The sequence below is a fragment of the Perissodus microlepis genome, chromosome 4 (genome assembly GCF_051167445.1).
Source record: "Perissodus microlepis isolate ML-2025 ecotype Zambia chromosome 4, ASM5116744v1, whole genome shotgun sequence".
In the NCBI taxonomy this organism is placed as follows: domain Eukaryota; kingdom Metazoa; phylum Chordata; class Actinopteri; order Cichliformes; family Cichlidae; genus Perissodus; species Perissodus microlepis.
In genome coordinates, this window is record NC_140464.1 from 30,987,575 (window position 1) to 31,005,646 (window position 18,072).

General features: G+C 40.7%; 1 protein-coding gene across 2 annotated transcripts; it reads left to right on the forward strand.

The window, feature by feature from the left end:
• Positions 1-548: 548 nt before the first annotated feature.
• LOC146389269 (phosphoribosyl pyrophosphate synthase-associated protein 2) lies at positions 549-15,165 on the forward strand. Of its 2 annotated transcripts, XM_084927043.1 has the most exons (11): positions 549-676; positions 3,396-3,556; positions 4,649-4,701; positions 9,908-9,974; positions 10,063-10,235; positions 10,368-10,483; positions 11,325-11,380; positions 11,582-11,730; positions 11,827-11,897; positions 13,596-13,742; positions 13,810-15,165. In XM_084927043.1, exons 2-11 carry the CDS (start codon positions 3,474-3,476, stop codon positions 13,966-13,968), a joined length of 1,074 nt encoding a protein of 357 aa, XP_084783169.1. In that variant the 5' UTR covers positions 549-676; positions 3,396-3,473; the 3' UTR covers positions 13,969-15,165. The 2 variants fall into 2 exon arrangements, with proteins under 2 accessions (XP_084783169.1, XP_084783168.1); XM_084927042.1 differs by having other exon boundaries at positions 11,582-11,897.
• Positions 15,166-18,072: the final 2,907 nt, after the last annotated feature.

Below are 18,072 nucleotides of genomic sequence, written 5' to 3' on the forward strand. Positions count from 1 at the left end.
GTAAAACAAATTTTTCCCAGAGATCTGTGATGGATAAAAGCATTGGGGATTTTACACATTACATTAACCAAAGTGGTTAATATATGAGTAAATATATAAGTATATGGTTGGCTTCGTTAGTAATTTGTACCTGTGTATAGTTATCATAAAGACCTAAACAAAAGGGGCAAATCACATTATAAAACACTTGTGACCGAGCAGCCATTGCTATTGCTCAGTGTTTTGAAAATCATGTGTCACTACGACAGCAGTAAAGGTTGAGTTCAACATCTTCAGGAAATTCTGAAAATTAGCCAACCTCAGTTGTAGGCAATTTGAAATAAGATTTAGCGAATAAACATGAAGGAGAAATACAACATTAATAAACCTCGCTGAAAAATGTATTCCGTTTAGCATTTTAAATGAAATTGCGACTAATGATAAAAAAAATCGCTTGTCTCCAATAACTCGTCTTGTCTACGGGTTTTAAATATAATATTTTTCAGAGTACTTGAATGCAGCCTAAGGCCGACCCTTTAGAATTTTCTAGTCTTTGATTGGTTGAGTCATACGTCCGTCAAAACCGAACCTCTCAGTCTGTTCGAGTCAGGGGAACAGGTTGGAAAGAGCCCGACGGAGGCTCGTACAATCAAATACTGTTGGTTGCAGGTTGTAACCGGATCTAACACACAAGCTGGTGAGGAGTCGTGTTAGTTTTGCTTCATTTATTGGATTAAAAAAAAAAATGGTTGTGTTTTCTGCCTACCGTACAGACAGGCTTGCTTTCCGACGCATGAAGAATCAACTCGCGCATTCAGGAGCTTTGGCTTGCCAAGATTGTGTTGAGCTATCGCGTTAGTACTTATGGTAACACAGGCTAGCCTAAAGCTATATCATGATGTTACAGCTATACATTTTGGTGGTAGCTGGGGTTGAATGGGCTATTATTCCTCTACTTTCTTGTGTATAATAGTCATGGCAGACACAGTTTCACCACGCAGCTTGACTTCTTAACGTATTCATTCCCGAATAACAAATGGCATCATGCACTGTGAAATCCGACTAGCTTAGCAACACGAGGAAGCTAATGTCGTGACTGTTTGTACTGTTTATACCACCTATTACATGCTATAGAGGTACCTTATTAAACGTCGTGCACCTCTCAAAACAGTATTTTGTATTTAAATAAATAGTTAATAGAGTGGTCGCATACATTTGGGTTTGTATTGACACTTCATTGTTTCCCAGTCTCTTTGCTTTCTCTATTGTTCTACAGTTTTAATATGCATGCACAAGCAGACCTGTTTAAAAGCCTTTCCTGCTGCATATACTCCAAACTATAACATTTTTAGTTTCTAATACATATGCAAGTCCTTTTATTCAGCAAGACAGACGTGTAAGGCACTGTGAAGAGAAGTATGAATTTTTAAGCTAAAAGTGGCATTTCAGTAGATGTGGATAGTGCTGTGTTTAAAAAAAAAAAAAAAAAAAAAAAGAAGATGATAAGGAGCCCCCCCATAATAAAAGCTTATTCCTTTTTTGTTTAATTCTTACCTTAAAAATGAAATATATTTATCATATTTTAACATAAACAAAGACAAGCAAATAAAATGAACAACAAACCACCTGTCCCAGTCCCACACGTGGTAATCTGATACTCAAATTTAAATCAATTCAAAGTGCATGCAAAAAACTGCATGGTTACCATATACCAGGGGTGTCCAATCCCAGTCCTCGAGCGCTACCGTCCTGCAGGTTTTAGATGCATCCTTGTTTTGACACACCTGAATCAAATGAATGGCTTGTTATCAGGCCTTTGCCAAACTTGATGGCATGCTGAAGAGGTAATCAAACCATTAGGGATGCATCTAAAAACTGCAGGACAGTAGCTCTCGAGGACTAGGATTGGGCACCCCTGCCATATACTGTCCTAAATGCTGCCGCAGCCACCACATTGGCCACATATTTCTCTTTTTCTTTCTCCTGGGCTGTTTGCCATTGTTTGTTTTATCCAGTGAGTGGGACACTGGGTCTTTTTCTGTTTGTTTTTTTTTCTTCTTTTTTTAATAATTGTGTTTTGGGGAACCAAAATTTTGAAATCATTAAATGTTACTTTGTCACATAATGTTAGTCTTCTAGACTTTGTACATTTAGATGTTTGGTATATTTTTATTGAAATGGTTAAACTTGGTGGGAGTTGCATATATTTGGATCATAGTTGTTATAAAACATGGATGCAACTTCTGTGATGTCAGCCATTGGTTTCTGAAGTCCTGTTCTTGAGATGTGTGTTGGTTATAAAACAAAAACAAACAAAACCAAGCAGACGGTATGGATGAAAGCACTTGCTCATTGGCTAATGATTCGGCGCGGCCGTGGTTTGGGGGGTAGATCGTTGTCTACCAGTTGCTACCAAGTCTGGATGTCAAAATATCCTTGGGCAAGATAATGAACCCCGAGTTATTCCCAGTGCAACTACTGGAGTGTGAGTATGTGTGCACATACGGCTGGCTGCGACCGGTTCAGATCCCCCCCCCAGCCTGCTTCTGCCAGAGGTTTCTTCCTGTTAAAGGGAGTTTTTCCTTCCCACTGTCGCCAAAGTGCTTGCTCACAGGGGGTCATATGATTGTTGGGGTTTTTCTCTAAATGTATTATTGTAGGGTCGACCTTACAATATAAAACGCCTTGAGGCGACTGTTGTTGTGATTTGGCGCTCTATAAATAAATTGAATTGAATTGCACATGTGAGACGGGCATAGAAAAAGGACCTTTGTGTGACTGGGTAAACGGGGCTTGCATTGCGCAGCGGTGGTATCTGCTTTCTGCAGGATCACATGATTCTTTGTGAGAGCCAATGTTGTTTTAACAAATATGCATTTTATTCATGATATTGTGGAAAAAAGGATTCTACCATGAATCCTACAGAGCTGTCGCTCAGTGGTGGAGGCTGCTGTTACCAGAAACTTGTTTAAATCCGTGAACATTAGTTTGCAGAGTGAGTGTCAAACTTCAGTAATTGTGAGAGTGGTGATTGCTGTGCATTGAAACTAAGCACTGTTCCCGATCATTTAAAAAGAGGGAAGTCTGGCAGTGACCACTAAACCATTTAGAAGAAAAATGGTTCCTGGACTTGACATCAGTAAAACGACAACGTTGGTTTTAGTTTTAAATCTAGGATTTATTCCATTATTTTTTCTGTCTATTTTTTATTTTCCTTCTAGATTTTATAAAAAGTTTACATGTTAAGCTTGTAATCAATGTTATAAACTGAGGTGTTAAATGATGTTGCAGTCATTAAGTTTACAGGTGGCATTTTGACTGTACGTCTTTAAGGACTAAACCAAATCTGTTTCCTGTTTCCATTTTTTGGAGGACCTTTTTTTAAAGGAAGTAACCGCCCTCCTCTTTTGTTACAGGAAGGGCTCAGTGCAGCGTGGGTGCCCAGGGATCCACTGCCTGAGTGTGGGGAGAGCAGCGGCCGAGACCCCAGAGACATGAACCACACCAAGGGTGGCCTGGTCATCTTCACCGCCAACTCGCACCCCTCGAGCCGTGAGCTGGGCAAGAGGATTGCAGAGTAAGTTCTTAGACATGCACTCAGACACACAAAGCAAGACGGGTTATTTTAGTCAAAGCCCATACACGTCCTCCAGGAGAATCTCGGTCTCCTTTCTTTTGTCTCATATGGTAAAAAAGGGACATTTAAACTCACATGTGTCAAGAAGACATGTTTTGCTCTTGCTTCCTCAAAGCAAAATGTAATCACTCAACAACAGTAACGGTTTAACAATGACAGTTTCCTGCAGCTTGGTGTCAGATTATACATGCCCCTCTTACCCTCTCACAGTGTGTGTTTAAACAGTGAAAATGATCAATGTCGATGCATAAGGTTTCTTTCTGTAACTCAGGTGTTCTTTATGAGGTTCATGTTCACAGTCTTCTAGTCTACATAAACTGTATTACCCCAGAGTGCCAAAATAAATGATTATTAAGGATGACCTTATATTCCCAGTTCTGGAGATGCACCTGGAACTTTAAATTCTTCTTCTGTTTAACATGTGTGTTTATTGATAGCATGAGCCTACATACGCAGTCCTTATGTGCTGTCTTTTCTGTTTTTAGCCACCTACCCAAAACAACAGGATGATTGTCCCTGCCCACCTTCCCTGTCACCAGCTCATCAAATACGTTTAACTCCCATCATTGCATAAGCCTTTAAAAAAGGAACCGTTTTCTAATTAAAAGGGAGATAAAAGACTCAAAAGACAGCTGTCTGCAGAGCTAAACTGATAATGGGTAAAGGGTGTGTAGCCTCATTTTAACAGAACGTGTGGTTGCTTTGTTAGTGTTTCATCATGTTCTGTGTAAACTGAAAATTCCTACACTCCAAACGTACTTTAAATGCACAGAGTCCAAACCTGGACTGCACAAGGACATTTGAGTCTGCATGTGTTTATAGAACAAACAGTGTTTGGCTGGTTTAGTGGACACTAAATACCTCACTGTGCACGAGGATGTAAACACTGCTTCTTATTGCATTTCCAAATGAATAGTACATTTTTTAAATGTTATACATATATTTGGTTGTGGGTTGTTTTTTAAAAATTCTTTTTTTTGTTTCAACTTTAAACAAACTTATTTACTGTTGTTTTGTCATTTTCTTTCTCAGGCGCTTAGGGGTGGAGCTTGGCAAGGTGCAGGTGTACCAGGAAGCTAACAGAGGTAAGCTCATATAATAAGACATGCTACAAGATTCTTTAAAAACAATCATTTAGTGTCTTCCTAGTTTAAAGCTGTAGCAGCTAGAAAAAGCTTAAATGAAAATGTTCTATTTGGAAATAGCTCTGCGAGTATTGAATGCTGAGAATGAGGTTCCAGTGAAAACCTCTATAAAGGCAGAGTACAAGGCCATACTTGGAGTTATAAAAGAGTTGGAAACGCATCATCTGCATAAAAAAGAATATTATATGTAGCTCACTGCTTTGTCGATTAACAAAAATTATATCTGCAACTGTTTTGGAAAAAAATTCATTCTCTGGGCTTTTGACAATTAGATGACCAGGTAAAAATGGGCGGTGGACATTGATGTGATGGACAACAATAACCTAAATAAAAATACATGGCAGAGTAATAAGTGCTGGGGAATGCTGTTAGTTGCAACTGTAATTCCAAATACATGAAGCTTACAGCCTTTTGGTGCCGTCTTGGCTCTATCACACAAACCTCATCCGAACTAAAGCGGACGAGATCGTGTGAATTGCAAACTGAACTGTGTTTGTCATCAGGTTACCTTAACTTGAAAGTTAAAGCTTCATGTTCTTTGAATTCTTTCAAGTCTGTTGTAAAGTGTATGATATGTAGTGTTGTGACTTTAAACATTTTTTATTAGTATTATTCAATCCTTCTCACCCACCCAAGAGTTAGTACTGCCATCCTATATTTAATATCTCAAACGTTCAGAAACAGAAGTCTTTGATTTTTGTACAAAAACTTCCTTTAATCACCCTAACCCTGCCACGATTAGTCGACTAGTCACGATTACGTCGACTATCAAAATCGTCGACGACTGATTTAATAGTCGACGCGTCGTTTGAAGCTTTGTAAGATCACAAAAGACGCAGGAATAAGTAGTAGGATTTAAGAGTGTAATAACGGACTGAAACAGAAGATGGCAGCACTGCATGTACAAGGATGCCAGCTGCCGTTAAACCCCGAAGAAGAAGAAGAAGCTGTGTCCCAGAATTCATAGCGCAGCCCAGCTCAGTTTACAACAATGGCGGCAGCTAGTTAGTTTTAATATTACTCTTATTATTCTTTCTGGGTCACAAAATAAACGTTTAACATATTTTCAGGCGAGAATGTAGCTGTGTAAACCTCAAATATCTGCTCAGTTTATCAAGACACCACATATTTTCAAAAGCGCTCCGACGTTTTCGGAGACGTCTGTTACCCACTAGCTCGATAGCTAGCCGGGGGCAAGGCTCACTAGAGCCGTGAGAACACCGGACTCCCGGCAAATCGTTTTCAAACCCACCGCCGTCTTTCGCTACTCAGGTTAAACATGATATATAAGTCACTTAGATAACTTAAAAATGTTATTGTTTGGCTTTTTTTTTTAGTATTTTATTTGTTCCTGAGTAAATCGGTTTGTCTGAGATTAAAGTTATAGTTTTTACACAGCTGAATAAACGTCAAGCAGACAGCTGATCATCAGAAGTGTGAGATGTCGAGAATATACTCGGTATCCCGTTATATTTTAGATAGCAAGGAGTTTATTAAACTTCACCGAAACAATCTGCAAATTTCATTAAAATTTAATAAACTATCATCTTGTCTTTATTTTTAGTTAGCACCTTAAACACTTAAAGCTGTAAGCTAATGATAGTTATATAAGAGCAGATGCTGCTGGTGCAATAAGCTGTATGTTTTACGTCCAATGGATGATGATCTGATTAGTCGACTAATCGCAAAAATAATCGGTGACTAGTCGACTATCAAAATAATCGTTTGTGGCAGCCCTAATCAGCTGCAAGTCACACAATTTAGGTTTCTTGAAAAAAACATTTTTCCCCTTAAAAAGTGACAAATTTATATGGAACATACTATATAAGTGTTCCTGCTTGTATTTGTCGAGTTTTCTCCTTGTACATTTAATAAAATGCTTCAAAAGTGTAGGTTTAAATGTATCGTTGAGCTTGCGAGAGCGTTTAAAGCAGAAACTGAAACACGTCTTGTTCCCCTTTCATGACAGCAGTGCTAGACACAAGGTCACAGTTTCAACTGAGTCTGTTCCTGTTGCAAATGAATTTCCTCTTAGAAGATCACAACCGTCCACTGGGCTTGTACTGGGACATGACTGTGCTGATTTTTAAGTTTCTAAGCAGTAGAACGCGAAGCATTTCACATTATTCACCACTGGAACAGTTTCTCTCATTACTGGTGTTTGGGAATGGGTTTGACAGGGTTCGTACGGCTGCTTGAAATCCTTGAAAATGCATAATTGCATTTTCAAGGATTTGAAAAGTGCTTGAATTTCAGATGTGGTGCTTAAAAGTGCTTGAAAGTGTAGCTGTATTTCATTCACCACAAATAACTATCTGATTGAATAGTTTTCTTATCAGATAGAGAAATAAAATGAGTCGCAAAATGTAAAAGCAAAATTTCCCCGCCTGGCTGCCTTGTGTCAGTTTCAACGTGTGACCCCGCCCCTCCCTCGGACAGTCGGGGATGAGTGCGCTAACATACCTGTAGGTCGCTGTTGTAATGAGTGTTTGATGGAAAACGACAATGGCGGAGTTTGCGCTCTCCAGTCGCATGATAGGTGAGTCCTAGTAAATAATTTTCCAGTACGTGTACGCTATTTTTTAAAAATTATTATTATTATTTTGCTAACTATCAAACTCGCTGGAGAAATGATTGAAATGAGTGTGACGCAGTATGGCAGCGCTGTTATGGAATATGCTGTGAACTTAGCTAACATTACTTAACATTAGCCCGATGCATAACTAGCTAACTTAGGCTTTCTGATTAACCCTCTGGGGTCGACGGACCCAAAGTCTCCATTTCAACTTGGGTCAGCGTGCGGACTTCAAACTATATACCAGTGTTTAAACTGTGTTGATAGGCCACGTAAAACCGGTGTTTGTTTGTTTGTTTTTTTCTGAATACAACAGTGGCGTTTACTCCGGAAGAAACGGTAAAAACAGCGTTTTCTAAGGAGAGCGCTAGCAAACACGCTTTGCTTGTGAGTGAAAAAAGAAAAAGAAAAAACACTCCTTCCCTATTGGTGGAAAAATGTACCGTGTGGACCAATCAAAAAATGATATGGCAACATGTGGCATCTGGTTGTTTGGGAGGAGGGGGAAGTTTTAGGAGTGACCGGCGAGAGAGAGCGAGAGTTTTGATACTGAGAGGTTTGTGACGTTTACCGTGTTTGGAGTCTCAGGTTAGTGTGTTGTCTTGTGTAGTTAGTGTGTAGTTGTTGTTTTGTTTTGTGTGTCAGTTCTACTAGTGAACAGTTGCTGCCTTAAAGCCACCAAAGGCAGACTGCAGTGTAAACGCTGAGTGACACACCTGCTGTCAGACCTGCAGGTTTATCCCTGAGCTGTTCTCATCTGTGTTATAGTGACACAAACTATTTTTGGAGTTGCATAAATCATTTGTGTGCCTTCTTCTTTGATGCAGAACACCTGATTGTACTATATGACCATATAACTTTGTTGTTTGCAAAACTTGTGCATATTTTTTAAAAATGTACAATTTCTATTTGCATTTGAATTTGACCCTGAAAAAGGCGTATGAACCCTGGTTTGATAATGGACACAGGGGATTTGACAACAAAATAAAAAGGTACTAACCAATAAAGAAAGTGGCCCCGTGTCAAGTTGTTAGCCCAGCAAGAAAAGCTGAAGCTGTCACTCAAGTTATTCCCCCAGCTGCAACCTTTATGTCATTTATCCTTTTTATTTACATAACAAACAAACTAATTACAAAACTTACAAATAACAATCTGTAGCTACTTTACTATGTTAGTTTCTTCTAATAATACTACTAATAATAAATAACTGTGCATCATGGGCATATTAAAAATGCAAATTCCATAACCTTAAATTTCCATATTTACTCAACTTACACTAATATATGGATCTAATGTTAAAACACGTTGCATTTTATTACCTCTTTTGTGACACACGATGGAGACCTGATTGTGTCATTGAGACCTGTGTGTCTTTAAATGAAAACACGAAGTACAAACATTAAGATGGACTGCTACACATTAAAATTACACTTTATACGTAACAAATTAAGAAAACATGAGTAGTTGCAGACAGACTTAAGATATTGTAGCTTGTTCCATTTATACACAGCAAAGTATTTAATCCAGTTTTTCTCAGTTCAGCTAATATTAAAACGTCTGACACTGTTGGGGTTGTGTTTCTTTCTTAGTGTGTAGTAGGGATATGTGTGACTCAGGAATTGTTGCTGCTCTGGCTCATCAGCTCCTACAATGTTAACAAGCAGAGCTTTGACATAAAAAATGAGCAGTTGTATGTGATTGTAGCAATGCTCAACCACGCTCTTCGTGGTTGGGTGTAACATTTCTATGACCAGCCTTTGTGTTTGTGTTCTCGTTAGAATGTTTTTCTTACTTTTAGATTAGTCGACTACTCTTATTTTTCCTTCTCCTTAAAATGACCGATCGGTTGGTCATCAGCAGCAGACCTGGTCTGTATCTAAAACGTGGACGTAGCTCTCAGGTCTGGAACTAAAGCAAAAGTGTGTTAAACATGCTTTTTTCCCCTAATGGTCAGCAGCAGGCCGACTGCTCTGGTTAAATGTGATTGTATAAGAATCTAAAGGAAAGTGATTCTAGTAAAAGTAAAACGTCCTTCATGCCTCATGACCGCTGCTGGTTTGAAGAGGAAGTTGCTGCTTCAGTGGTTTTATTTCATTGTTTTTGAATAGCTGCTGCTTGGAGCTGTGGACACACAATTGTGGAAGAAGTTAAAGTATTTAGTGTGGCTGGGAAATGGAGGGGAAATCATGGTTTTCGTAGCAGTAGAGGTGGTAGGATGGAAATTCCACGCCATGATTTGTTTGATTTGTGCGCAGCTCAGCTTGTTTGAGTAACCAAACTCTCTAAAAACACTGGCGTTTGTGGACGATTCTCTTTGTGTTTGCTGGACATTTGGCTCAGCTTAGAAAGTATTTTGTTTTCTCATCTGTTTTTCCCGGGAAGCACATTTTTGGAATGCTAGTGTCTACGATTTAGGACAGTGAGGGTGGAGGTGGTGGTGGTAATGAAGCTGACAGGCTGTTGTAGGCTTTGTTAGGGGGCGTGTACCGGTGAGGCTCAGTGCATGTTTGTGTGCGCGCACATTCTCTCTCTCTGCTCTTTCCTTCTCACATCCGCTTTTTGTTTCCATAGAAACGCGGGTACAGATCCAAGAGTCGGTGCGAGGCAAAGATGTCTTTGTCATCCAAACGATGTCAAAGTAAGAGAGAAGACAAATATTTATTTGGACGTTTCCCCAGAAACGTGTCCCTCACGTGTAATCGTCTGGTTGTCTCTCTGTGCTTCAGGGACGTGAACACCACCATAATGGAGATGCTGATCATGGTGTACGCATGCAGGACGTCCTGCGCCAAAAGCATCACGGGCGTTCTCCCCTACTTCCCCTACAGCAAGCAGTGTAAGATGAGGAAGAGGGGCTCCATCGTGTCCAAGCTTGTTGCATCAATGATGTGTAAAGCTGGTGAGTCTGTCCCTTTAAAGCACTCAAGAAGAAGACAGGACACTATTCAATGTCACATATCGTAGCATTTCAAATACATAATCTGTACAAACCGCAGACATGTTACAAGCTGACATGACCATGTTTGTGTAGGCCTCACCCACCTGATCACCATGGACCTCCATCAGAAAGAGATCCAAGGCTTCTTCAACATCCCAGTGGACAATTTGAGAGCCTCCCCGTTTCTGCTGCAATATATCCAGGAAGAGGTCATTTATAAAAACAGATGTGACACACACACACTTCATTTCTATCATTTTTATTTTTTCTAGTCTTAACTTTAACAAATTTGATACTTTTTTTGATACTTTTCTACATTAGTTCATCATCTTGTGTCATTTTAGCTCCTCTCCCTTTAAGCTTACTTCCGATTGGCTGACTCGGGTGGGAGCAGGTGGGAGGGGCTTCTGTGCCCGAGATGGCCATGTTTTCCTTACTAATTTCATTCGTAAACAAAAGCCAGTCTGAAGGGATTAGCTGTATTTTCCTGACATCGTTTTTTGACCCTTGCACCACATTTAGCATGAGCATCCACCCAGTTACAGTGTTTATATTAGCAAGGCTGTTTTGCTGACGTTAGGGGCTCTCTGCCTGCTATTACATACAAAATCAGTTTAGTAAATGGGAACAAGGTCCAAAACTACCGGGTCCAGTCTAATATTGCAGAGCACCATCACACCTGAAAGAAACACCATCACTTCTGCTGGAAGTAGCACATGGACAAAGGTCACTTTATACAAAAAAGAAACTTCTTTTGAACTTTCTTTAAACAGACCAGTTTTCAATGTGTCCATTTTTATACTGGGATTATTATTTAGGATGTAATTTAAATTTAGGAATCTGTAACCTGCAGTACACACCTGCTAAACTATCTATCCAGGCATCCCTGCTGACACCTGGATATGAATATATATTGGAATTAATTCCCCTTCAACACGTAGAGAAACAAAGAAGCTAGACGTTCTTGCTTGCTGAGTTCTGATTGGATAAGCTATAGTGTGCTTAACCGTATGTAACTCTGACCTCAGTTTTGTGTCTCCTCCCCCTCAGATCCCCGACTACCGAAACGCTGTGATTGTTGCCAAGTCGCCAGCTTCTGCCAAAAGGTAGGCTCATCTCCTCTCGTCTGTATTTACGAAGTCACCTTTATCTGTGTTAACATTGCTGATGAGGCCAGCTTGTTGCCTCGCTCACTTCCTTTTTGTAGTGCTTTTATTTTTGTCACAGTGTGGACATGAGTTCAGGCTGGTTTCTGTGTATCTTGTATTGGAGTAAGTTATGAAGCGCTGCTGACTTTGTGTGCGCAGGGCTCAGTCGTTCGCCGAGCGGCTGCGTCTGGGTATCGCAGTGATCCACGGAGAAGCTCAGGACGCCGAATCAGACCAAGTAGACGGCCGACATTCCCCACCCACCGTCAAGACCACCGGAGCCATTCACCCCAGCATGGAGATACCATGTAATGCACACACACTTGCAAAGAACTCGTCACACACAGGACTTTGTGCACCCCGTATGAATCACAGCAGGACTCACTGTCTGTGTTCCCTTCCAGTGTTGATCCCTAAAGAGAAGCCCCCCATCACTGTGGTGGGAGACGTCGGAGGACGCATCGCCATCATAGTGGTGAGAGATGACGCACAGTCTCCGAATTTTGGGATGTCAATGAAGACAATATGTCAAATCTACCCACTTGAAAATGCGTGTGAGTGAAAGTGGCTGCAGGAAACTGAGCCGACACTTTGAGAAGTCGGTCAGCGGTAACTGCAGCCATAATGAGTTCACAGTAACAGTGAAAGTTAATAGTTTGCTGAGAGGATGTAGCTGTGAGCTTCCTGACAACTCGTGGTGGCTGCTCCCTGCAATTAATCAACAGTCTAACAAAAAAAAGCCCCAAACGAACACGAACATGATCAGCATGAACTGCTGTGAGGAAAAGTCGTTGTCCTTTAATTACTTCAAAATGAAATCCACCCTTTCACTCGCTGAATCCTTTCTGAGGTGAACCAGCATTAGATGTTAGCACAGCGTTACCATTAGCAGTCATCTCGTTTTCACAAAGACTGAGAGGAAACTGTGAGAAAGCGAGTCTAGCCAATCAGGAGTCGTCTTTGTAGTGCAGTAGTTAGTATGAAAGTGTGTCACTTATAGATTTATTAGTCATAAGTGATTAGAAAACACACTCAAACACACCTGAATGGTGACTTTGCCCTAAACTAAAGTTTGAAGCATGTTGATCTCTGTCACACATTATGCAGCTTCATTCATCTGTGTGTGTTTACTCATACCAGTCCCAGCACTCGACAAATACCCTGATAACTCATGCTACGAATACAGTTAGCCAAGTACAGTTACCTCCATTTTATATATATGTATATTTTAAACTGTCATGCATGCATCAGTGCCTCAGCACACGATGCTGATCCTGTCCTTGTGTGACTGCTGGTTAGATCGGGGCAGAGGTGGGACAGCCTCCATGTTTCCCTCAGAATATATTTCTATTAATGATTCTTGGAGTGCCAGCTCACTCACTCACAGGTCTTTCATACAAACATGAAGTTGAATTCAGTCACACTGCTAATCTGCAGAAATTGGCCTCTAAAGACTAGCAGGACAAAGAGGAGATGGCTGCACAGCTGTTACAGTAACATGTTTCCATAACGTAACATTAAATCTTATGATTTTGCTCATTTTTGTCCCGTCGAACTGAACTGTCTGGATGTGGGTCGACTCTTCCACTCAGTCAGAAAAGGAGGACTGTTATTGAGTAATGTGGAAAATGATCCCCCTCCTCTGTGCCCTGAACGACCAGTTTTGAAACCTTGGTATATATCAGTACAGACCTGGCTTGATGACCATTAGAACAGCTTCTGGGTGTTTTCCAAAGATTAGCCCCAGTAAGCTGCGTAGCCGCTAACTGACGCAAACTCAGACATTTTGTTCTATAAGCAGGTCTGAAGTATGAGAGAACCAAGCTTTACCTGCAGTAGGTGTCCAAGGTGGAAAACGCTCAGTCTGAGAATTTGATTCTTTTCTTTGTCATATTTCAGTAAACTGCAGTTCTGGATGGGTGTGAGTGTGCAAATCAGTTGATTCTAAAACTGATCATTAATTGGAGCACTAGAAGATTTACTGAATGTAAGTTTCCAGAACAAATTACCAATGATGTTAACGTAAAAATAAAAGTTCAACATCCATATGGGAAGAACTGAGAGAGGAGGGTGAGCTAGGCAAAATTACTGAGCCGGATCAGGAACACCAAAAGAAGGTTGGGTGGGGCGGACTGTCCTCGGCACGTTTAAAACAATGCCCGTTTGTCCCCAGGATGACATCATCGATGATGTGGACAGCTTCGTGGCGGCAGTGGAGACGCTGAAGGAAAGAGGGGCCTACAAGATTTTTGTCATGGCGACACACGGCCTCCTCTCCTCAGACGCCCCCAGGTTCATAGAGGAGTCGGCAATCGATGAGGTGAGTTGTCGTTCTTAGGCTTCCATCAGCATGGCCGCCTCCTCCTCACGTCTGTCATTGTCTCCAGGTGGTGGTGACCAACACGATTCCCCACGAGCTCCAGAAGCTCCAGTGTCCAAAGATCAAGACGGTGGACATCAGCATGATCCTGTCAGAGGCCATCCGCCGCATCCACAACGGAGAGTCCATGTCCTATCTGTTCCGCAACATCGGAGTGGACGACTGAATAACCTGTCTCACTCACACACACACTCACACACACACACACACACACACCATTTGCCTTCTCAATCCTCTCCTGATACATAGATGAATGATGAGCATAGTCAGCACCCTGAAGTGCTACCTCTATCATAACATACGAATATGAATGCTAACCTGTCCTTTGATTGCAGCTGGAGGATGTGGTGACTGAACACACACTCTCATGCATACGTATCTAAGCACACCTGGTTTTGTTCATAGCTTTGACCAAACACACACACACACTCTGATTAGTGTCCCCAGTGGATATTAAGGGATTACTGCCGAGCTCTCCAGTGGCTGCGCTCCACACGCCTCAGTACTTTTTGTCTTGTATCTTTTCCCCATAGAAATGATGTCGAGGTTAAATCAGCTCATGTTAGTACTCGTTTGTTAGCACTGAATGTGTCTGATGTTATTAGTAAAGGAGATTGTACTGATAATGTCAGTGCCTTCCACAGGACACAACACACAGGCCTTCGCTGCTCTTTTACACCTCGCCCTCGTTAGCAACTCTGGAATATACGGCTTCACAGCTAATGACCACATGTTGTGCATGTTCAAATCCAAATGTGTGTTTGATTATTTCTGTGGTGTCTGAATGTGCAACTAACACGGCTCATTTCGACTCGTCCCAGCAGCCATACGTCTGAGTGGATGCCATAGTGTTTAGATGTTAATCTGGTGTCAAATCTACTAAATGCTAATGTTGACCTGCGTTTAACAGGAAGTCTTTGGATCTTGATAATTGGATGTTCCATTTAATGACAGTAAGTCATCCATATAAATGTGCCATCATCTCAATACTTAGTGTTGAATATTTGTTCGTGTCACAAATAAACGCTCCCAGACTAAGGAGGGCTCTGCATGATTAAAAACTGACGCTCCAGTTCCAGATTTAAAGTGCAGTCAGTCTCTGGTTAGAAGTTTAAGGTTGTTCTTAATAAACTGGAAATCTTCCATTGTTAGATCCCTGTGAAGGAGACTGAAGAAGTTTGTTTCAACACATTGTCCAAGTTTAAATAGAACTTCAAACTGTGGCTAAAACAGGAAAAATACATTTTTCTGACTAGCAAAACTTGACTGAAGCAGGTCTTTGTCACTTTATCAGATGCTCCCAAAATGTTTTGTATTTATTTTCTGGATTTAATATGAATAAAGATAACCTATGAAAGGAAAATGTCTTCTGCTGTGGTGGTTTGTAGCTTCATAACTGGGACCATGTTTGCTTGAAAGCATGAAATGCTATTTCCATATTAACCTCCCAGGACCTGGCGTCCACATATGTGGCCATCACATTTTGGGACGTCGAGACCAAAATATGTAATTTTTCTCTACAAGAGCCTGATATCCACCTACGAGGACATCATGCTGCCACTGTTCTACCAAAATTTGAAACAAATTCATATGTGGATCTCATTTTTCTCAAAAACAAAAACTAGGTAAAAAAAAAAAAATTGGTAATTCTTTGTTTTTACATTCTTTTGGTCCCAATTAACCCAAATAGCAAAGAAAAATAAAAAATGCTGCCATGAAAGAGTTCAGGTCTTAGGAGGTTAATGTAGTAATATTACACTTAATATCATTACTCTGTTTTATCTAAGTGGACTGGATGAAATCAAATGAGTCCAGACATATTGTTGAAATATCTGTTTAATGTAACTACAATCATATACTGTATTTAAAGGATGGAATATTGATGATGTCACCCATCGGTTTGTACGATACTGCGAACTTTAAGTAGACATACAGATACTAGTGTTAAAAACAGTCCAGTAAAAGCTGAAGCACTGATTCAACCTCTTAAGTAAAAGTGATAAAGTACAGGCTCTGAAATGTACCTGTGTGCAAAGCTAGCTGAACCTTGTGCTATTTTATGTAATAATAAAGTAATATTAGTAGATTTAATTCTAATAAAGTTACTTTGAATGAGTTAAGTCGAACATGAGCAGAAAAATGGAAAATCGCTCTGCTGTCTGACGCCTACATCGCAGATGTGACTTTGCCTTTGAACAGGAAATAAAGGGAAGAGGTCAAAGTGGATTCAGCAGGTGGGAACCCTAAAATCAGTTGATTTTCAGGAGATTTTCTTAATGTGCAAGCTGTGATCAGCTGATTTGGGCTACTACTCCTCTGAGGGTCACTGCTGTTTGTGGATTTACACAACTGAAATGAACAAGATGTCAGCAGATGTTTCCTGAGGCGTCCTGGCTGGTTTCCATCCTCTACACAATGTTTATGCTGTCTTTATATTAGACAGAATAACGTTGGTCAGTATCATCAGCTTAACTTCACTTACACTTGATGTAACTTCACTCTGACCATGAAACCACAGCCACTGTGCACCAGTCACACACTGCTCTTTACTTTAAATCCATCACAGTACAGCAAAGTAACCTCTTTATCCTGCACTAACCTGCAGAGGATTTTCATGTTACCTTTAAATAGTTAGTCTCAGTTTGATTTGCTCCAGTTTGAGAATATGTCACATGTTCAGACCCAATATCTGATTTAAAAACATGAGGACTTACATGTAAGCTTTAAATTTCCACTGAACAGTCCTTAAATCTAACCTCTTCTTCCTCTGCCCCGTCTTTCTTTCTCCATCTCTGAGTGAAGTTAGCTCTCCTTTCTCTCCCTCTGAAATAGAGTAGCTGGACCTTTAGCTAGCATCACACTGTGACAAACTGCACACAAACTGTGTGTTTGGTGATGTTTGTTGTGCTGATAGAAAAGTTGCATTTGAATTGACCTGATGCTCAAAAACATCACTCCCTTTATGATCACTCCTCTTTTGTAGCGCTAGCTACACTGATGAGTATCTGCAGGGTTAGTTAGGGCTCATCCAAGACGCTTCTTCATGAGGCAGTTACACTGCTTGCAACCATTCAATAGGCCTCTCCTGCTTTGTCTACTTTGCTTGGGAACCATAATTTTACATCATAAAAACCACATTGTATTAAACTAGATGTAAAATTAGCAACTGAAAGTTTTTAGGAAAGTGTTTACTAAGGTGATTAAAAACAAAATACTCATGATCATTTTCTCCACAGACTTCTCTATACAACTGTATGCGATTCTGCAACTATTCTGCTGGCCATTACCAAAAGTGCATGTTTAGGGGGTTTCAACATGTTGGCTTCACTTTTCAGACTCTGAGGTAAAACAGCTTTATTGAAGCAGGGGGTGAATGTAGGTATTGAGGTAATTCTCAGTATTTCTTCCATCATATTTGCATACAGCTGCTGCTAAATGGAAGGTGCATCCAGAGCATCAAGAAATCCCCCTTGAAGCCCGAGGCCATTGTGTTGCCCTTCTTCTTCCTCTAGTACTCTGAGAGAACAGTTAGCTAGAGGTTGGGGAAGTCCATCCATCCATCCATCCATCCATCCTTCCGCTTATCCTTTTCAGGGGCGCTGGAGCCTATCCCAGCTGTCATAGGGCGAGAGGCGGGGTACACCCCGGAAAGGTCGCCAGTCTGTCGCAGGGCGGTTGGGGAAGTAAGATCTATAAATCAATGCACACTTCAAACATATGTGAACAGTGAAATATGAAGTTAAATAAAACTTGTTTTTTTGTTGTCATATTTTATCTTTATTAACGCTGACAGACAGGTATTGGTTCAGACAAACATGGTGGCATCAACCGAAAACAGAACCAGGCAGAGAAGGAAATCTGTTTCAGACCCGAGACGCACTCCGAGGTCAGATTGTCCCGCTCTCATCATTTGACACCGCATGACTGTTAGTCTTTCAAACCACATGACTTCACTGTCTAATTTCAAGCCAAGGACTAATAGTTTTGTAAAGAAAAGGACAGAATTGCTCCAAAGTGCGGTAAATTTTGGCGATGCATGAAAATAGAAAAAACAAAGAAACAAAAAACAAATTGCAAGGATTCTCATAGTGCTTTTGTTTCTTGTAATTTCACCCCCCACCCCACCACCATTTTTCTTCCAGTTTCTTAAAAGTTGCGGTGTGACACGCGTGATGTGAGCACAAGATTGCATCTGCTCTACATAGCAAGCATCTGTTCTTCTAGTTCTATAGAGTCTGGGTGTAAAGTGTTTAAAGATTGGCTACCAGTG